A 19,903-nucleotide genomic window follows, 5' to 3' on the forward strand; every position below is an offset into this window, starting at 1 on the left:
AATGACGGGAAAATATCCGGACGCATTCTTTTTCGTTTTTATCCCAAAATAACCCAAACTGAATGATCATAAGAATGGATGACAAATGCGACTATACATGTTACCTATAGGACACAGAGGCATGATGATTAATTTATTGTGGAAGGAGGAGAAGCGACACCCAAAATGAGGTCTTCTCGTTTAATAGTATAGATGAATGGTGTCTAAAAGGAACCTAATGTTAATGGCTACCGTTTGTTGATGTGGTTCATTAGTGTTTCTCGTTTCTGGTTTTCATGTTTATTAGACCTTTGAGTTTCCTGTTAAAATGGTTAATATACACTAGTCATATTTGGGGACTTTTATAGCTTGCTGTTAGGTGTGAGCCCAGTCTTTGTGTTGAAGACCGTACTTTGACATAATGGTTTACGTTTCTACAAATTGCGACTTAAATGGAGAGTTGTCTCATTGGCACTCATATCACATCTTCTTATATCTATCTATAAGATCTTCATAAAAGCAAGACAGTAGTAAAGGAAATATCAATACTTCTTTTCATTTTAACGACAAGTCAAAGGATGGAACTAGAAGTGCAGCTACATAATAAAATCTGAAACATATGTTGAAAATCGATAACTAGTATATTCAAAACATGAAAATGTCGTTTAAGCACTACGCATTTTTATAACCTTTTATGTTCTTATATAATACAGAGCAATGTTTCACTCAATGCTGTGAGAATATGTGTCATCATACTCTTAAGTAGAGAAGGGAAAAGATACAATCATGGCTCGATTGACTTTAGCAGTTAGCAAACCTAAATGATATAGTATTCTATAAAAGGCCTTTGGATATCAGTAATTTGAAACTACATGTATTCTAAATCGAACACCAACAACTGACATGCGCACAAAAAGAGAGACAAGATCAGATAAACAAGTAGTAAATTGTTAAACAAAACAACGGTTTTTTTTTATATACCACCTATAATCATGTCGACCTTCATTGGGCACTTAAAATTGTATTAAGTTTGGTTTCTATAATGAATGACGAAATATGTTGTTTTAAAGTGACGATGATTTTACATTGCTTTTCGCAAATTTTAGTGAAATAAATTGAGTTAAAGATAATTCTTCTTTCAAAAATGCCGAGCCTTTCTAGAAATCAATATTATACAGTAATTCTAAAGCTGGGTTAGAGTGAAACAGGCAATAGGGAGCATGGTGTTTCGCCGGAGACCATTATGGACGACGCATAAAAGATTCTTGATATGTCTGAGCATAGAAGTATTATATTGACAATATAATACTTCCATGGTCTGAGTGACTTATGCTGATCTAAAAAGTCATCCACTTTTCAATGTATTTGTGGTATTAAAATTTTGCCTTGGGATTTTTAATGAATACAAGATAAATTTTTAATATAGCATCTTCCTTGTAAGACAAACTGACATTTATTGGCAATAAATGATTCAGTATAATATGATATTAGTAAAAGGTCAGACTAAGTACACTACAGATTACCCCAACATTTATCCTGAATGATGCTTCATATGGCATTTTAGTATTGCATTCAATATACAGCTGATCTTTATTGGAAAATCTGGTCGCTTAAGTCAATAATTTGATTCGATGTGTTGTAGTATTAATATGTGGATATTTATTTTCAAAACATTAATTCTTTAGCAACTGAACATTGACGGGGATGTCATTTGATAGCAACAATATGCTATATTGATGATTGCAAAACACGCTTATGTAATACCATAAAAGCAGGAAATTTCAATGCAGGAAAATTCCATTAGTTTGTAATATTGCACATTTATGACATATTACCCATTAATGCTTCATTGCACAAGTAATAATCAATGAATGAGAAAGAAAAAAAAATAGTTCTATGCAACAACAAAAAAAAAAAAAAAAGAAGAAAGAAAACCCTTACTCTACTCAAATATGAACAGAAAAACTATAACGAACAGTTTGTCTAAGGAGATAAAAGATGTAAGCTTATAAATGTTATGCGTGCGAAGCATTTTTTTCTACATTTCCCTTCAACAGGAACGTTGAAAATCAAATATTTGAAAACCAAGTATGTATAAGAACCGAAAAATTCAAACTGCTATATATGAAGAAACAAAAGCTATAAATAATAGCAAATCCATTTAAGGTGAATTTCAAAGGTTTTTTTCATCAAGTCGAAGAAACTAATCTTTCGAAATTGGTTAGACGAAGATCGTAAGACGCAGAAAAATGGAAGTAAACGAATTTAATTGATGTAGTTACGTAGAAGTACAAGAAAGGATTTTGCCTGCATCATCTCACCTTGACCTACGAGTCACATGCCTGATGTAAAGACAGAGACAATTATGTAAATAAAGATGTATGAAGGAATGCCACTTTATCTTATGTTTGTCTGAAAGCTGTTTAAGGACAAGAACCTATCAATTTAGTCTGTTACATAGATATAAGAAGATATGATGTATGTATTTGTATCTTATGCGTAATCACCATTTCAGTTTTATATGATCAATCGGTCAGAACGTCCTTTTGATTTCACAGGTAGCATATATCGAATATTCAAAGAGTAATGTCCTTTTTTCAAGTCGAAGCTTGTGTAACAGAAAGTCGTACCTTATGAATTTGATGCGTCTAAAGTGTTCTTCTGAATATTCTGTGTCATTGCAGTCATTGCAATTTAAAAAATTATAGAAAAAAGAACTCGATTAAAGCCTTTCAATTGGTATCTAAATTTTATCAAAGAAATACACGTAATTTAATAGTTTCTACATCTACTTCACAACGGTTCTTTTCACTTTACATATTTACGCTCATTAAGAAAAGAGAGTCGTAATAAACAACTGATACTAGAATACAACCGCTGACAAATGGCTCTGTTTATGTTTGTTCAGGACAATATTGGATTCAAACAAATGTCTTTGCCTTATCAGAAAATTTAACTTGCCAATAAGTCACCATGGAATCTAATTGTAAAACATTTAGGAAAAACGAGTTTAAGACAGCAACAGTTCTGAATTTATCATTACCTCACAAAAGTGCTAAGCAGATGAGACTTACGTCTAGTGTACTAATAACATTAACGGTACCAATTTTTCTAAAGTATACACCTTGTATCTTTGATAAATATTTATCAATACTGGGTCGAAGCCACTGCTGGTGGACGTTTCGTCCTCGAGGGTATCACCAGCCCAGTAGTCAGCACTTCGGTGTTGACATGAATATCAATTATATGGTCATTTTTACAAATTTCCTGTTTACAAAACTTTGATTTTTTCGAAAAACTAAGGATTTTTTTTTATCCCAGGAGTAGATTACCTTAGCCGTATTTGGCGTAACTTTTTGGAATTTTGGGTCCTCAATGCTCTTCAACTTTGTACTTGTTTGGCTTTTTGACTGTTTTGAAATGAGCGTCTGGCGTATTAAATTATAATCCTGGTACTTTTGATAACTATTTTGATGAAATTCCCTATTTTTCTTAGGAACAGAAAATCTTTTTTAAGATGATTGCATATTTTTGTTTTCTTTTTTTAAGGCAAATAATGTCAAATGTATATTACTGGGAAATTGTTTAATCCAGGATTTTATTTATTCAAAAACAAGTTTATCTTATCATAACATAAGACCGATAAATATTTCCTTTACGTCATAATGACACAAAAGCTATACGAAGACGAATGTGCAATGCGTTAGAGATCCTTTATTGTTCTTTACCTTATTGTCTAAAAAAAAATTAAATCTGATACTCTTATTATATTAGAAATATGCCCAAAATATCTAAAGCTCCGAAGAAAACATTTCTCCGATATATTTTTTGGTTCTAGCATGTTGAAAAAAGAATAATCCTTAATAAATTCAATGCGTCTGAAACAAAACACTTTTTGGTATTTACCTTCATTAAAAGCGTTCTAAACCATAACAATAGGAAATTCAATGATGTATAAAGTAAATCACAAAAATACCGGACTCCGAGGAAAATCCAAAACGGAAAGTACTTAATCAAATGTCAAAATCAAAAGCTCAAACACATCAAACGAATGGATAATAATTGTAATATTCCTTACTTGATACATGCATTTTCTTATGATTGAACCAAATTCTATAGCTAGCTATACCTCTCTTTTGTAAGAACCTAACACTTAAACAGCAATATTACCAAAACAGACATAAAATGAAAATCAAATTATTCTAAGCGCCAGGGATGGGGTAATTGAAAATGTAATGGTAATTAAGTGTAATGCATTACAATTTTCCATGTAATTGAATGTAATGTGTAATTGAGCATTTTTTGAATTACATGTAATGGTAATTTAATTAATTACATTGAAAAAGGCATGTAATGCTCAATTACTTTTGAATTACATTTCAATTACATGTACTTCTATGGTGTTGTAAAAAGATAAGGATTTGTATTTTATAATATAAATTGTAAAATTATATTTATTTTTCAAATATTGATATCACATAATTTTTTTTAATTTTTATAAATTTTGTAATTTATTCTTAAGTTTTTATATTATTTATTTGACCTACAGATTTTTTTTAATAGTCTTATAATTTAAAAAAATGTGAGAATCATATATTAGGGTTGTTCAGGTTTTAAGAAAGAAACCTTTTAAGTAAATAGATTGATAAGTAATTAATCACCTTTAAACATAAACAAAAAAATGTGTCATTGTGAAAAATCTTTCTTAGACAGTTCATTTAGAATTTAAAATCACTGCACACAAAATAATTTTGTTAAATTAGTATACACCAAAGGATTATAGAAATAAAAATTAACAGCTGTAAAAACAAACAGCAATTAATCAGATTAAAATGTCCAGGGGCAATGTCACTATTACATGTATTTTATCTAATTAGCAAAATATTGCTAATATTTAGACATAATATACATTGTTTGTACTAAAAATTATTTTCAATATTGTGACAAGCACACTTGTTAATATTTTTAAAGTAAAAAAAATATTTTTAATTTATTTATAATTTCTTTCTTTATATTATGCTTACTTTAAATGACTTCATTTCTGACATGTCAAAATACCCCTTGATGTATTGACAAGTTAATAGGAACCAATTCCCTCTCCTATCAATATGATGAACTTTTGATCATGGAACTTCTATGTTCTGATCAAGCAACATCTGCCACATTAGCTAGAAAGCAATTCACAATTGCTATAAAAGTGTTCAGACCAGAGAGATTCAGACTAAATGACATAGCATTAAAATAACTAATGATTATCAAATGCAACGCTTTAACTATGCTTACATGAATATTTTACACATGCATTATATGTATGATATATATATTGTTAAAAAATATCATGATGAAATGTAATGTGTAATTTAATTAATTATTTTAGTAATGTAATTGTTATTTAATTAATTACATTTCAAAAACTGTGTAATGTGTAATTAGTGTAATTGATCATTTTTGCAATGTAATGTGTGATTTAATTAATTACATTCCAATGTAATTGGCCCCAAGTCTGCGCAGTTTAGCATTTGGGAGTTGAAACCTTAAGTTCGTAGAAGTAAGATATAAAAAAATCTCCATTCAGTTTTCAAATTAAGGAAGGAAAAAGAAAAAGAAAAAAGCCACCATAACACCCTTTACCCATTCACAAATTCATGTATATCAAGCTTCTTTCGCAAGGTTACTTGTTTGTTCTTCCGTATGCAAAAATGTTCACCGCCCACAAAACTAACATTGTTTTAACTTGAAATTCCTATGTAAGTTGTGGGAGCAGCACAAAGTCGATGGCTAATGAAGAAAATTGCATTAAAACATACAGAAGCAGCGTAACCAAAAAAGTACTGAATAAAACGGAGAAAGAAATGTAATAAACTCGGTCATTATTTAACAGTTAGTGATATGATTGTGAAATACACAAAATAAAATACAAACGTTTGGACAACCACATGGCACATCAAGGTTACTTAGCTTAGAATAGTGTTCAATTAATTCCGATGAGCTTCTCACGATTTCGAAACCGACAAAGACAAACAAGAGATCATTTTAAATTGTATACATGAAATAGAGGAAAAAGTTACTAAAGGGACATATAAACTCAGAAGTAGAAAGCAAACAGACAATGACATGGCTAATAGTGAAAAATAATCAGAAGACAAAAACAATAGTATAGCAAATATAATTAAAAAAAACTAGACTGGTAATAAAAACGAACCCTAACATAAACCGACAGCGATTTTATGTACTTCAGAAGGGTAAGTAGATCCTGCTCTACATCCGCCATGTTGTGCGTGTCAATACAAACTCGTTGATGTGTCTTATGCGGTAGGCCACACCCGAGGAATGAGGACGGGATTGTGGTTATGACAATTGTAACATTCATAAAAGATGTATATGTCGATGTTGCGATGACATATGTCAAAGAATATTATCTGCACATTTCGAAAAAACATACTAAAAGGGACTGTTTCAACATTTCAAATTAAAATCAATATAAGTTCCCTTCTTTAACATAGAAAACACAGACAGAATGATAATGCCATAAATAAAGTTTAGCAACTCACACTTAAAAATAGGCAATGGCATGTGGTGCCTCTTGTTTGTTAATTACTGCTATGGAGAATTTCTCTTCGATTTCAAACAGCGGAAAGTATTTTTTATACAATTGCCGCAAAACATTCATCAGACCAATTGTACAAAATTAAGCATGAGATCATGGAAACATTCTAATTTACCAGTATATATTGATTTGATAACTATATTGGGTAATGAATTAAATCTTCCACTCGGTAAAAATGACAGAAATTACACAACCGAATCTTATCGTCTGCCAAAATCTTCCTCCGCTCAGCCATAAAAATCGAACTTTTCTCTATGATTAATATGATTATCATCGATTTGGTAGACAATTATTTGAAGAATGACTGAGAATCTTTCGACATGTATTTAGATATGCCTTAATCATAAATACAAAAGAGAATATAATATGTATGAATATACGGAAGATCGGTTGTGTTTACAATGCCTGGTTACACAACAGACATGCTTTTTAATCATGAAAGTCAAATTCCATTTAATATACATCATAATGTTATAATTGCATTCCATAGATTCGATATTTCTCCTCCGAATGACCTCCTGTCATTCCATTGAATAATTTCATCGACTTATGTCATGGCGAGGTCTTACATTTCACACGCAAAAGAGTTTAGGAAATAATCTTATGAAGGGATAATCAGCGGGAAAATATCCTTAAATGAACAATATAGACAAGATAACAAAAGGAATACTTGATTAGATGATCTGACGTTCGGTTATCCTCCATCTTTTGAATGTAAATCTAGCACACCAGGAGAAAGCTTACTTTCGGATGATAACTTTTCATGGCGCCAAGAAGGTGGTCGAAGGATTCTAAGTTCTAATAAAAAGCTTAATAAGAATTCAAAGATGTATAAACCGAGACAGACGTAATCAATATTATTCGATCCTCTACTTTCAAATTAAGCCCATGCGTATTGCATTACCACTGTTCCTATGTTTCATTTGCTAATTAGACAATTTCGGTTATTATTATGTTGGTATGTCTTTGTGGTTTGTTTAATGTTTATCATGTCTTAACTGTGTCTATCTTGGACCTTGACCAAATATCTGCTTTGAATCACTCCTGTTGAGCAGTGGCAGTGTAATTCCCCAGGTGCAACTCAATTTGGGGCAATTTAAATGTAAGGCGTTTGTGTATTAGTGTAATAGCTCGTGTGTCCATTTTCATTGTAGTAATTTATAATCTATTTATATTTTTGATACAGACTTGTATTTAATAAAACGTGGAAAACACATCGGGTTGATACCGTTGATGGTGGACTGCTTGTGACCGAGGGTATTGTAACAAACCTAGGGTTGTCATAAACTGTTTAACCATCATTCAGGAGGAGTGGAATTGACGGCAGTGTAAAGAAACAGATTTGTAATAAATATAACAATGATATTTATTTCAACAGTATTTTGACTTCTTCTTTCAATATAATAAACATCAAATACACATTCATCAGTCAACAGATAAAGCAATAAATCGGGTGGTCAATATAAAAGGTAGTTGACGGTTCAAGAGATTGATTCAGAATGACATGTTTGTCTACAGGCTCCTATTTATGTCTTTTGGCACTTACTATGACGTTAGAGTAAACATCAAATCATCCAATCAAAAGCAACGTTTCTTACGTCTTTTGGCTTGAAACGTTCAAGAAGACAATCAGATTTCGTTATTCTTAAATAAAGAAACAATATTAAGTTGTCCTCACTTTGTCCTTCTTGTCCGAATTATGTTTAAAAGCGTATGAAACTAAAAGGACATTTCTACATAATGCTATTTTTAAACGGACAGTAAATTCCTTTCTCGATACGGCGTATGAACTTGGGTGTAATTTACATAACCTTACGCATTAGATATAATGCTTAAATGAGATCAATGAAAACCCTGTTCTATCATAAATAAAGACAATGTTAATGAAAAGGGAGGCACAAACATAATAAATACGCAATTTATCTGCATTGATAAAGTGTTAACTTAAACAAATAATAATATGAGATCGTAAAGTGAAAGTACAAAACGGTGTCATGGCAGATGTAAACATGTTGAATCTCACGACGATATTTGTCAAAATATGACGGGATAATCAAAGTATTTCATAGGTAAACATTACCAAGATATACATATAAAACTGACCCTTATCGCTTGCAAAGTACAAATAGTTTAAATCATGAGTATGAAAGTCAATGCATTTATCAGTGTTTGTGCACTCTCGAGAAGTTGACCATCCGGCAATATTCAAATAAATATATGTCATATACAATAAATAATACGTTAAATAATAACAATAATAAGTCCAGATTTGTCACAGTATTATCAGATTCTTAGTAAGAACTTGGATGGTGACATGATGTATAACATAAATCAACTAAAGATTCCAACCTTCTTAAGCCAAATTGATATTATAAGCTATTCTTTTTTTTCCGATCCTTTTTCTCATACTAATATAAATATAGCGCCTCTTCTCATACAAATATAAATATAGCGCCTCTTCTCATACAAATATGAATAAATAGCGCCTCTTCTCATACTAATATAAATATAGCGCCTCTTCTCATACTAATATAAATATATCGCCTCTTCTCATACAAATATGAATATAGCGCCTCTTCTCATACTAATATAAATATAGCGCCTCTTCTCATACTAATATAAATATATCGCCTCTTCTCATACTAATATAAATATAAAGCCTCGCGTGGTCAAGTACTTATAAATCATATGCTTTCGGATACACCATATTCATAAAGCGTTATTTTAATTACGACTCCAGTGAGTGCACAAGTTTTAGACTGACCTTCATTAGTTATTCTCGAAGCCAAACATACGTTAATACAACATGGAAGTTCTTCAAACCTGGTTATAAATTGTTCTATATTGAAGGCTGTGTGTCCCACAGGGAGTCAAATAGTTAATAATTATTTTAAAAAAAGAATCTCAGATATATGCCTCCTCCGGACATTTGAATATCCTTACTATGTTTAGTTACCTAACCTTCAAATATCGTTTCATCTCAACTCCAAGTATGTGTCCACTAATAATATTTCCGTGATTTTCACTAGTTCCCTGGCTGAAATAATAGAACTGGTTACGAACACTTATGCAATAAGGCATATGAAAACAGTGGAGTGCAAAACAAAACTATTATGGTTGTTTAAGAGAGGGACGAAAGATACCAAGCTCATAAATCGAAAATAAACTGACAACGCCATGGCTAAAAATGAAAAAGACAAACAGACAAATAATAGTACATATGACACAACATAGAAAACTAAAGAATAAGCAACACGAACCCCACCAAAAACTAGAGGTGATCTCAGGTGCTCCAGAAGGGTAAGCAGATCCTGCTCCACATGTGGCACCCGTCGTGTTGCTCATGTCATAACAAATTATGGTGAGTTACGGGTTCTTGATGATCCTTTAAAATCGATTGTCAATTATGACCTTTCGACTCTTTACAGAACACTTTTCTTATTTAGTTATATTGTAAGTTCCTTTATATAATTATAATATTAACACCTAAATTGTCTTTTTTTAGATTTTAGATATTTCATCTTCACACCAGAAAATCAAAACAAAAATATGACGACAAAAGAGACGATTTTTCGTTCCTTAGCTTTCAGTACTGTGAGTACTTTACGTTCGACACTTTCTGTCTCTTGTCTTTGTCCTTGTGTTAGTTGTTTCGTGCTTCGTGCCTATCTGGCGAATCAAGTAATTTCTAACAAAAGTTATTACTATGTTGCGCTTTCATACCAATGTCCGAGGTTGAAGGAAGACACAAGGACCAAGCACATCTTTAACCCTGCTACATTCTGTTTGTACCTGTCCCAAGTCAAGAGCCTTTTATTCAGTAGTTTTTGTTTGCTGTATGTCTTCATTTGGACTTCGTTTGATAGTTGTCTCATTGACAACCATGCCACATCTCCCTATTTTATTTCAACAAAACATCCATAATGTTCTAACGACAACAATGGTTACATAAGGAAAATGCAACCTTATTTCAAGTCAAGTTTGTCTCAACCTATCAGCAACGGTATTAAATCAATCAAAATAAACACATAAAAATCGATTGCAGTAAACGTGATAGTTGACATAATTCCCATTGCTTTGGAGAATTATGAGGTTCGCTGCAATGCATAAAACAATTAAAAGTAAACACAATAACTCATTTCTGTAATATACAAGTATTAAATATTTATAATCAAGTTTGATTTACATTGAAGCAAACATATCATAAGTAGCGTCGAAATCCATTTAATCAAAATAGTACATACACATTACTTTTTGTTATGTATCACAATTTCAAGCAAGGCCTAAAGAAAATTTGACGAAAACATATACGCCTTTAGTTGTTTTATAAAAGAACGTATAGCTATCTACAGTGAACAGTTTAGATACTCTCATGGCTTATTAAGTTTTGAATACAGCAGTTACGGAGAGTTGTATTATAGTTGTTAAATCGAGTTCACCCTTAAGTCTTTTATTAAGTTCTGAAGGCTTGCAATTTCGATTTGTTAAGCTGGACACGGTGATTATAAACTGATTGAGTTTCTCAAATTAACCAACCACTTTGAGAGTTCACTTTGCCTTGATGGAGAACGCACTGAAATTACCATTCTGCATTTCAATTTGTTTGTTACAATGCAATATCAATATGCAATAAAGCAGAAATATTAATCATGTCATGTATGACACGTTGAGTTAGGAAAAGTTTAAAGCAGAAATTTAGGTGTCAGATAGAATATTTACATAAACGCTTCACACAATTAGTTGAAACGTACAAAAAAGATTTGTCCACATGTATGTAAAAGTGCTATGTTAACGTATATCATTTATTGATATACGGGCAATGTAATCTCTTTTCCAACTGAGATGCTCAACTAGAGTTTTTTGTTATTTATCAGTGTTTCTAAAAACATTGCATCAGTTGCATTTTGTACTCTATTGTTAAACACCGTGGGAACAGATGTCAATGGGGGCAGTTATTCATTCCTCTTTATCCCCAATAGTTGGAGTTAAAGTCACTGTAGTAAATTTAAGAGCCTCTTCTAGGACTGAGATGTGGATGAAACGGCCACACAACACATTGTTCTATAAACCTGGTATATTTGATGATTGTTTTGTTTTTATTATTCTATATCTGGCATCTTTATTGAATTTGTAATTTCTTGAACTACTCCCATTCAGGAGTAAAACCTATTCTTCAACCTTTTTGAATGTGCGGGATGTATAACCACAAAGACAAATCCGTTCGATATGGGAACATTTACATCTGGTATCAAACTCCGGACAGTGATCGTTTCCGTTCCGGAACTGTTTTCCCTTACTCCATCAAGTAGTATTCGGGCCCGTATGCGGATCGGAACTGGAACTGCCGGGGAGTTTGATCTGGTATAGATGAGTGCAAGGTTCTCAACATGATAACAAAACTTTGCAAGAAACATACGTTGTCCTGCTGCAAGACAAATTGTTTACCCTTATCTAACCTACATGTACAGTCTTTATCGATTTGAAATTTTAATTTCTCTGCGTTCATCCAGGTCAAATCATTTAGCGCATACTACCTACTGAATACATTGTTCAATTGTTCTTAGGAAAATGGATGAAATATTTGTCTCTGGATGTTCATTCAATTAATCTAAACTAAGAACGTCAGATTATTTATGCAACTTGATATGATCTTAGTTATTCGTGAGATTGAACAAAAATGTTTTAAAGTGACTCGAAACTATTATATCATAAACATCAATGAACAACAACTTTACGCTATCCTGGAAACTATATATTCTCCATTTCCAGGTAGTGTTTGTAAATAAAACAATGGAAAAGAAAAATGCTAATTCTAATGTCATTTATAGGAATTGTACCGCATTCCAAAGTACAAACGTCTAAATCAATATTTGTCCTGTCAATATTGTTGTCCTTTGAGGGAAATGCATCAATGTTGATAACTGTACTCATATTTCTTCGTTACAGTATCAAAATAACACGCGACAATAAGCTAAGTGAAACGTGGCCACCAAATATTATCGCTGTCAAATAAAAAAGGAGATAAGGTCACTTAATTCAAATTATTTTCGTTAAGCTATTTCGGAACACTTATTAAACCTGGTGGAAGGATAGTTAAGAGCCCACAGAGCATTCGAATTATAAAATTGTTAATTGAAGGATTAGAACCAACATCCAACAGAAGAAGCAAATCATAGCGTAACTCCATAAAGTATTAGTTTTTTTAAGGGAAATATCACATAAACTACGAAAACTTTTCCTAAGTCTGTTAAGCATTTGCAATTTGATCAACTGTTAAATAATATATAAAGTTTTCAATTCTCAAAGAGTTTGAGTCAAGATTTTAGGGTGTTTTTAAAAATTATCCTACAAAGTTAAATCAATACAAGGGAAATTGCCTAAACTTGATTTAAAAGTTTTATTACATTTGCTACTATAAATTATATGACAATATAATGGAATTTGATGCGACTGTCATACAAGTGAGAGGTTTAGCTACCTATAAAACCAGGTTCAATCCACCATTTTCTACATAAGAAAATGCCTGTACCACGTCAGGAATATGACAGTTGTTATCCATCCGTTTGATGTGTTTGAACTTTTGATTTTGCCATTTGATTGGGGATTTTCCTTTTTGAATTTTCCTTGGAGTTCAGTATTTTTGTGATTTTACTTTTTATTTGTTAAAACAAATAGAATGGTTTGAACAAATAATTAAGTTGTGAAAGTTTTAAGAAACTATAAATAAGAAAATGATTTGAATGTATTCTACCAAAGTAAATTGTATGGAAATGTGGATCAACTTCATCAAAGTGAGCCTTACATAGCGAACACTATCGATTTGGGTTTTACTCTATGTCGAAAGCCTTCTGGCGACCCATAAGTGTTTATGCATCTTGACTATGGTGAATATTCCTCTCATTTAAAATCTTAACACATCTTCCTATTTAATATAGATATGAATATCGATCAATAACAATCCCAGAAAAGTTTTGAGAATACTGATTAATAGAATTGAGTTAAAAAGATGGTAAAGCAAAAACTTTAAATCAAAGAATTTTCGAAAGCAATATATTATCGCGCCTTTTGCAAGAAACCAAAAAAAGAACGCAAAGTTAAACTAAGGCGAATATCTGAAACAAGGATCTTCCCTTCTGCTTAAATCTTAATATTTAGAAAGTTGTGAAAATAAATCTCCACATAGTAGTTGAGAAAGAACTAAACGCGAAAAATTATCCTCGAAAAATTAGTCCACATTTTTAAATAGTACAGACAAATCCTTTACTACCTATAAATTTTCGTCACAAAACAGATCTAGTCAATAAAGAAATCTAAGATTTAAAAAATTGCTAACATAATAAAATGATATTATAATTGCGTAGCGCCATGGTACATGTATGACACGTGAATTGATAGTTCAAACAAATCCAAGTATGGCACCAACAAGCCTTTCTGTAACATATATATGACGCAGCTATACTATTCTCTTGGTGAACATAGAAATATTGCCATTCAGAGGTCTACTATATTTTCATTATGTTAACACACAGAAGAACAATTATTCTGCATTTAGGGTATTACATGTAACCACATTTTCACTAATTAACTGATCTGCATTAACATTTACTAATTATAGAATGTGAAACATGGAATATGTCACTGTTAAGCCGAAAGCAAATTGCGTATTACAGATCCGATCAATAAATTTCATATCAAAATTAAAGATGACTGTATAATGTTCCAAACAAGGATCGGAGACTTATTCAGTCATATTACAGGAAATTTTCACAGCCTTCAAATGATATTAAATAAACCCGATCGTATACATGTAATACAGTTTCAAATAAAATTGAGCAATACGAGATATAAAAGAGGGGAACGGTGAATATAAGTATAAAGGGACTCTGGGTCTATATTATTTATGAAGCTAAAATTGTCCTAGCTTTCAATATATATATGTATGAACAATCGGATATGCACTGAAAATATGTATCTATCGATTGTATATTAATTCCTCAGGGGTCAAGCAACACATTTACATGTTTATACAGATGGTTTAATGTTGTATGATTAAAAAAAATTGACATTAACAGATTTTTGCATTGACAAATGTTTGCATTAACCCATTTTGGCATTAACAGATTGCAAATGTGTTTGATTAAAACAAATGAAAACTTGAACTCCCAAGTCTTTCCAAAAATGATAAAAAATATACTTTTTTCATTAATAAATAATTTTCATTTGTTCAGTTGGACGCATAATGACCAGGATATATGTTTAAAAAAATGAAATATAAATTGTACATACCCGTTCTGTAAAAATCAATTACCGAATTGAAAACAGCAGGATGACGGTCAAAAAAATATTCATCTTTTTTATCTGAAAGAACGTGGTATTCAGCAAGACGCGCTAGTCTTGTGTTCGGTATAGTCCGGAGTGTCGAAACGTGGGTCTCGTGTCTAACACCACCAACATTGAGCAAAATTCGTTCATCGTCGCCCGTTTGCTTCTGGTATCCATTTTTTCTAATAGGAGTTGCACCTACATCGTCCAGAAAATTTGACGCTTTCTCCTCATCCTGCATATCCGATCAGACATTTGAATATATATTCCTTGTTAAACAACTCTACATCAATTACTAGGTGTTACAAATGTAATAAACAAATTATTTAAGAAATATAAAATCATATTTGATTCTATATAGTCCTCTTGAGTCCTCGGTGAAATATCCATATATGAAAAGTAACATCCAATTAATTGTTTCCATATTTAGTTTCATCACAGATCAGCACTAGATTATTTGACTCTTTTATTTATTTGCAGAAAATAGTATAATTCTAGTCACGTGTTTTCCTCAACACCGAAGTTGTTTCCCTTATGTTATGGAATGATATACCGCCCCCTATCTTAAAGAGAATGAACAGAATATCGGAGCGCCATCAAACCTAGTCATCGTCTTCGAATTTACTTTAATGAAACATTATAATAGTAAAACATCGGAAGAATACATCCAGGGAATAACTGGTAATTTGCCGGTGCAGTATCCTGCACTCTGTTTATCGAACTCTGTCTAAATTATTATCTTGTAATCATGGAATAATGATGTCGATCGAACGTTCATTGCTATGTAGAAGCTAGACACCATTGGGACTTTCGTGGATTGTTTTAAACACATCAATTTATTATTTATTGTCATATAATGTATAATTCAGCAGCACTGATAAAAATTATTGGTTCATTAAAGTGCGGAAATATTTCAAACTCTTGCATTCATTCTTGTGGAAATTCCATGTTTTCTCTAGTTAAAGAGTAAAAAAGGAGAATAGTACATGGTTATAATCCTGGAATTTATCGGAAGTGTCGTTCGAGTGCAAAGTATATAGATATTTGTGTCAGACGTATCGGTTCATTGTTTTTGTGTATCCTCTTTTGTTAATCTATTTTCTTCGTAATCCATTGTCCTTTTATTTTCGATTAGCTTATCCACCCTATATATAATGCATGATTGTCATATAATGATAGTTATTAGGATACTGCGACCAAGCAGACAATGCCAAACTAATTATATTGATCCTAGAATTGTAATCCGTAAAATTTTATTGCAGTTCGTCATAAACAGTAAACTTGATGCAATGATATTTTCCCGTGTGGAGTCATCCGAAACTAATTAAATTCGTTTCTCTCTAGGTATTTCCATAAAACAGAATGCCATGCGTTTTTCAAAATGATGTAAATGTTTTTAGATCATGTTTTTGATCATTGATTGTCCCGTATCGATTCATACGATTGTCTAGAGCAGACTTCATCAGTGTAATTCTCACAATTGCAAAATTGACATCAAAAGTAGCTTTTTCCCTTACAAGAAATATTCATTTCACATGCCGATGAAAAATCTATAAATATGCAATCTTATATACAATATAATTCTTTACGCTGACTTCCAAAGGAAATGTCTGTTAGAAATTTATTAGTAGAGAAATCTAACAAAACATATAATTCTAGTTTCGAAACATCTTATCTTTAAGCACAATCAATATTTTGATATTATTAGACTATGCGAACCGTCAGTTATTTCATTTATAATTTCTCTTCATAAACATCCTTATCAAAGAAAAAGCAAAATAATTGTGTTCTTTTGGCAGACGGCGTTGATATTTGATTTGTTTAGGAATCCGTATTAACATTGATAATTTTGTTTTGTTTACAAATTATATTTGTTTCATTGATACAATAATTGTCTGGAATTTTCCCCAACCCAACATTCATAGAAATAATTGAAATTTATTACTGAATATTTTTATGCGTTATCAAATATTGTTGGATGAGTCAAGCGACCAATTCACAATTCTAATATTTCTTTATAGTGACAAAATGATGTTCGGTAGTCCTGAGCTAATGCTTAAATTGCATGTTGGGTTACTGAAAATCTTCATTAGAAAACTATCCTTAAATTGTTTTGTACGTTCATGTGCAAGTGAATTAGAGCTCAAAATGATAAAAATATCTACCGTTGAAACATTCACATCGTATAATTAAAAGTTTTAACATGACCTTCTTCTCTTATAATATGGGAACAAATAACTTCAGACTTTTTCTGTTTTTTATTGACAAAGCCATAGATTATTTAATGATAGTTCTGACACGGCATCTTGGAATGTTTAAAATTTAATATAGGAAAAAAGTTAAATCACAAAAAGTACTGAACTCCAAGGAAAATTCAAAAAGGAAAGTCCTCAATCAAATGGCAAAATCAAAAGTTCAAACACATCAAACGAATGGATAACAACTGTCATATTCCTGAATAGTCTTATCGCCATTTTTTTGCTCTTTTCTCTGAACGAAAAAAAGGCGTAGACTTCTGCAAAGGTTAATGGACCGATACAGTACAATTCTCAGATATATCATTAAATATAAAGTCGTATGCATCTTATACTGTTACAATATTATGTGTCCACTTTTAATTCAAATGGAGATTGATATATATTGAAGATTAAATTGAAATGGTCTACATCTCTATAAATCTCAACCTAATTAAAATTAAAAGCCGTTCTCTCATCGCTCCCGTTTTCTGATATGTCGCGTGTCATTTAGTCCTTAAAAGAGCGTTACCGAGTGCGTAATCGTCTCCGGCTATGCACGCATCACCCGCCATGTGAATCAACATTCAGTGAAAATATCACACAATCGGGAACATGACAAAGTATTCTGGTATCTAAAGATGTACCTAGCGAGTTGAAATACAGACATTACGTATCGGTCAACTTAATTATCAGACTTGTTGAATTCAATTGGTCTATCAATGTGTGTTTAATGTAGACCTCTTCAACCCCTTCTTACCATACAGTGACTCACACATGCGTTTTTCTTTAAACTTCGCTTCTTTGAGAAGATGTTTGTGCCCGGAGAGAACCAATTGATATTGGAGCGGAGCGTACCTGTCACTTGTGGTTTTCGAAATCACAACCTCAGTGATGGCAGGCTAGTGATACAGTAGTTTGACCACTTAGACCACTCAGCCACCGATGTCCCAAGCGATTTTAAAACAGTTAAAGTGTCAAAATATTCCAGTATGACGTTTCGAATTGCCGCGAGATTTTATATGTTTCTTTGCACACAGTTATACAAGCGAATCCAATCAAGTAATAAAAATTTGGTGTGACCATGTGTCAATATAATACTTCCACGGTATGACCTATCACCTACTTTCGATGAATTTGAAAGATGATCCCCAAGTTGAACAATTCGTTAATTAAATATTAAACGTGAAATAGTGACAAAATGATATATTTCGTACCCATTGTGTTAAAACGAAATACTACCACACTAAAGCAGCAATGTATTTGGTATATGACGACACAAAACCCGTTAAACTCATTCTGTTAAAAGGATTATTTCTTCAATATGGTGTATTAATAATTGATAGTAACGTATTGCATGTTTATCGACAGAACTATACAATGGTATTATTAAAATCGAATGCTCGATGAATAATTTATCATTATACACCATTAATTGAATTGAAACCAAAGTCATACAAGCTTTTATATTAATATAAAATAGGTTCAACAATTTCAGAATGACTTATCTTTGAGCTGTAAATGAATTTACAAATTAATCATAATGATTAATAAACAGATCATAGTATATATTCATGTTTTTCTACTGTTTTTAACGCCTTCTTTTTGTGTCATGATACATAAAAAACCACATTGTGACCCATCACAACAATGCCAGTAGTCAGTTAACGCATAGGCCCTGCACGGTCTCAAGATGCAAAGCTCTCATTCCTTTATTTCAAAGTTGAACATATAAGATGGAATAATATACTATTTTCACTAGTGTAAACTACTAACAGTTGATTCTCTAATATAATTACACCTTATGTAAGAATCCTGGATTTTGATTGGTTGATAGCCAGTGTATTTTTCACCAATTTACTGTTATCAAATGAATATCGTTCATTTGTTAACGCCACCGGAATATTTGCCAAAAGGAAAGACTTTTTTTACCCTCTCTGTCGTGATATTTGCCAAAAAATACTCTATCCGACTAACGTCACGATCACCAATGCGTTTTTGAACATTAACATTCGGTGTAATTAAACAGATATAGCATGTTCTTGAGGGGTATTTGCGAAAAATACCAGTCTTGAGAATGAATTTCCCTCGCCTTACGTCTCGCGAAATTTAACATTCTCTCGACTGGTATTTTTCGCAAATACCCCTCCTTAACATGATATATCTGTTTAGAATTTCCTTGATATTGGTTGGGGTTTCCCCTGCATGGCCAGTAATATCATGCCTTTTCTGCCTTTTGCAGAATCTAGAGGACTATGGGCAATCGCATTGTTCGTACACCAAGATAAAAATAACGTTGCGTCATTGGTTCAATTTCCATTGTTAAGAACGTTTTAAACCAATTACAACGTTTTGGTGTACGCCTTTGAAAATATTACCCATATCGCATTAGCTTCTGAATCTGCGAATTATACGGGTGATGTCTCTTTTTATTTTCGTGTTTTCAGCGATTCAGTATTAATGTATAAATTAAGACTATTATATGCGAGTTATACATTGATTCTGGTAAGTGCATCGAGTTAATTTTGAAAATATTCTCAATTTAAAAAACTGAGCAATCCGATATTTACATCATTAACAGTTATATGAATCGATGACAAATTACTGTAATCGAAAATTAACGTTTCGTCGATTATCATTTCATCAGATAATTTATCGCCATTCCCTAAAAACGATGAATTGATTTATTAATTCGATGGTCAAAATAAAAAAATGATTTTGATTGAAGGTTATATATTTTTGTTTGTAATCGAAAAATTTT

The 19,903-nt window shown here is 31.8% G+C and overlaps 1 protein-coding gene and 1 long non-coding RNA gene across 3 annotated transcripts in view; one reads left to right on the plus strand and one right to left on the minus strand.

The window, feature by feature from the left end:
- Positions 1–15,425, minus strand: part of LOC143081044 (potassium voltage-gated channel protein Shaw-like) — a 55,826-nt gene extending 40,401 nt beyond the window's left edge. For both annotated transcript variants that reach the window (XM_076257291.1, XM_076257283.1), the window contains exon 1: positions 14,873–15,425. In XM_076257291.1, coding sequence (XP_076113406.1) covers positions 14,873–15,149 — 277 coding nt within the window. In that variant the 5' untranslated portion in view covers positions 15,150–15,425. The remainder of the gene's footprint in view (positions 1–14,872) is intronic.
- On the plus strand, positions 8,053–15,524 carry LOC143081061 (uncharacterized). Its single transcript, XR_012979839.1, has 3 exons — positions 8,053–8,655; positions 10,092–10,180; positions 15,389–15,524. It is a non-coding gene; the product is annotated as an uncharacterized LOC143081061 (long non-coding RNA).
- Positions 15,525–19,903: the final 4,379 nt, after the last annotated feature.

The sequence above is a fragment of the Mytilus galloprovincialis genome, chromosome 1 (assembly GCF_965363235.1).
Source record: "Mytilus galloprovincialis chromosome 1, xbMytGall1.hap1.1, whole genome shotgun sequence".
Taxonomy (NCBI): domain Eukaryota; kingdom Metazoa; phylum Mollusca; class Bivalvia; order Mytilida; family Mytilidae; genus Mytilus; species Mytilus galloprovincialis.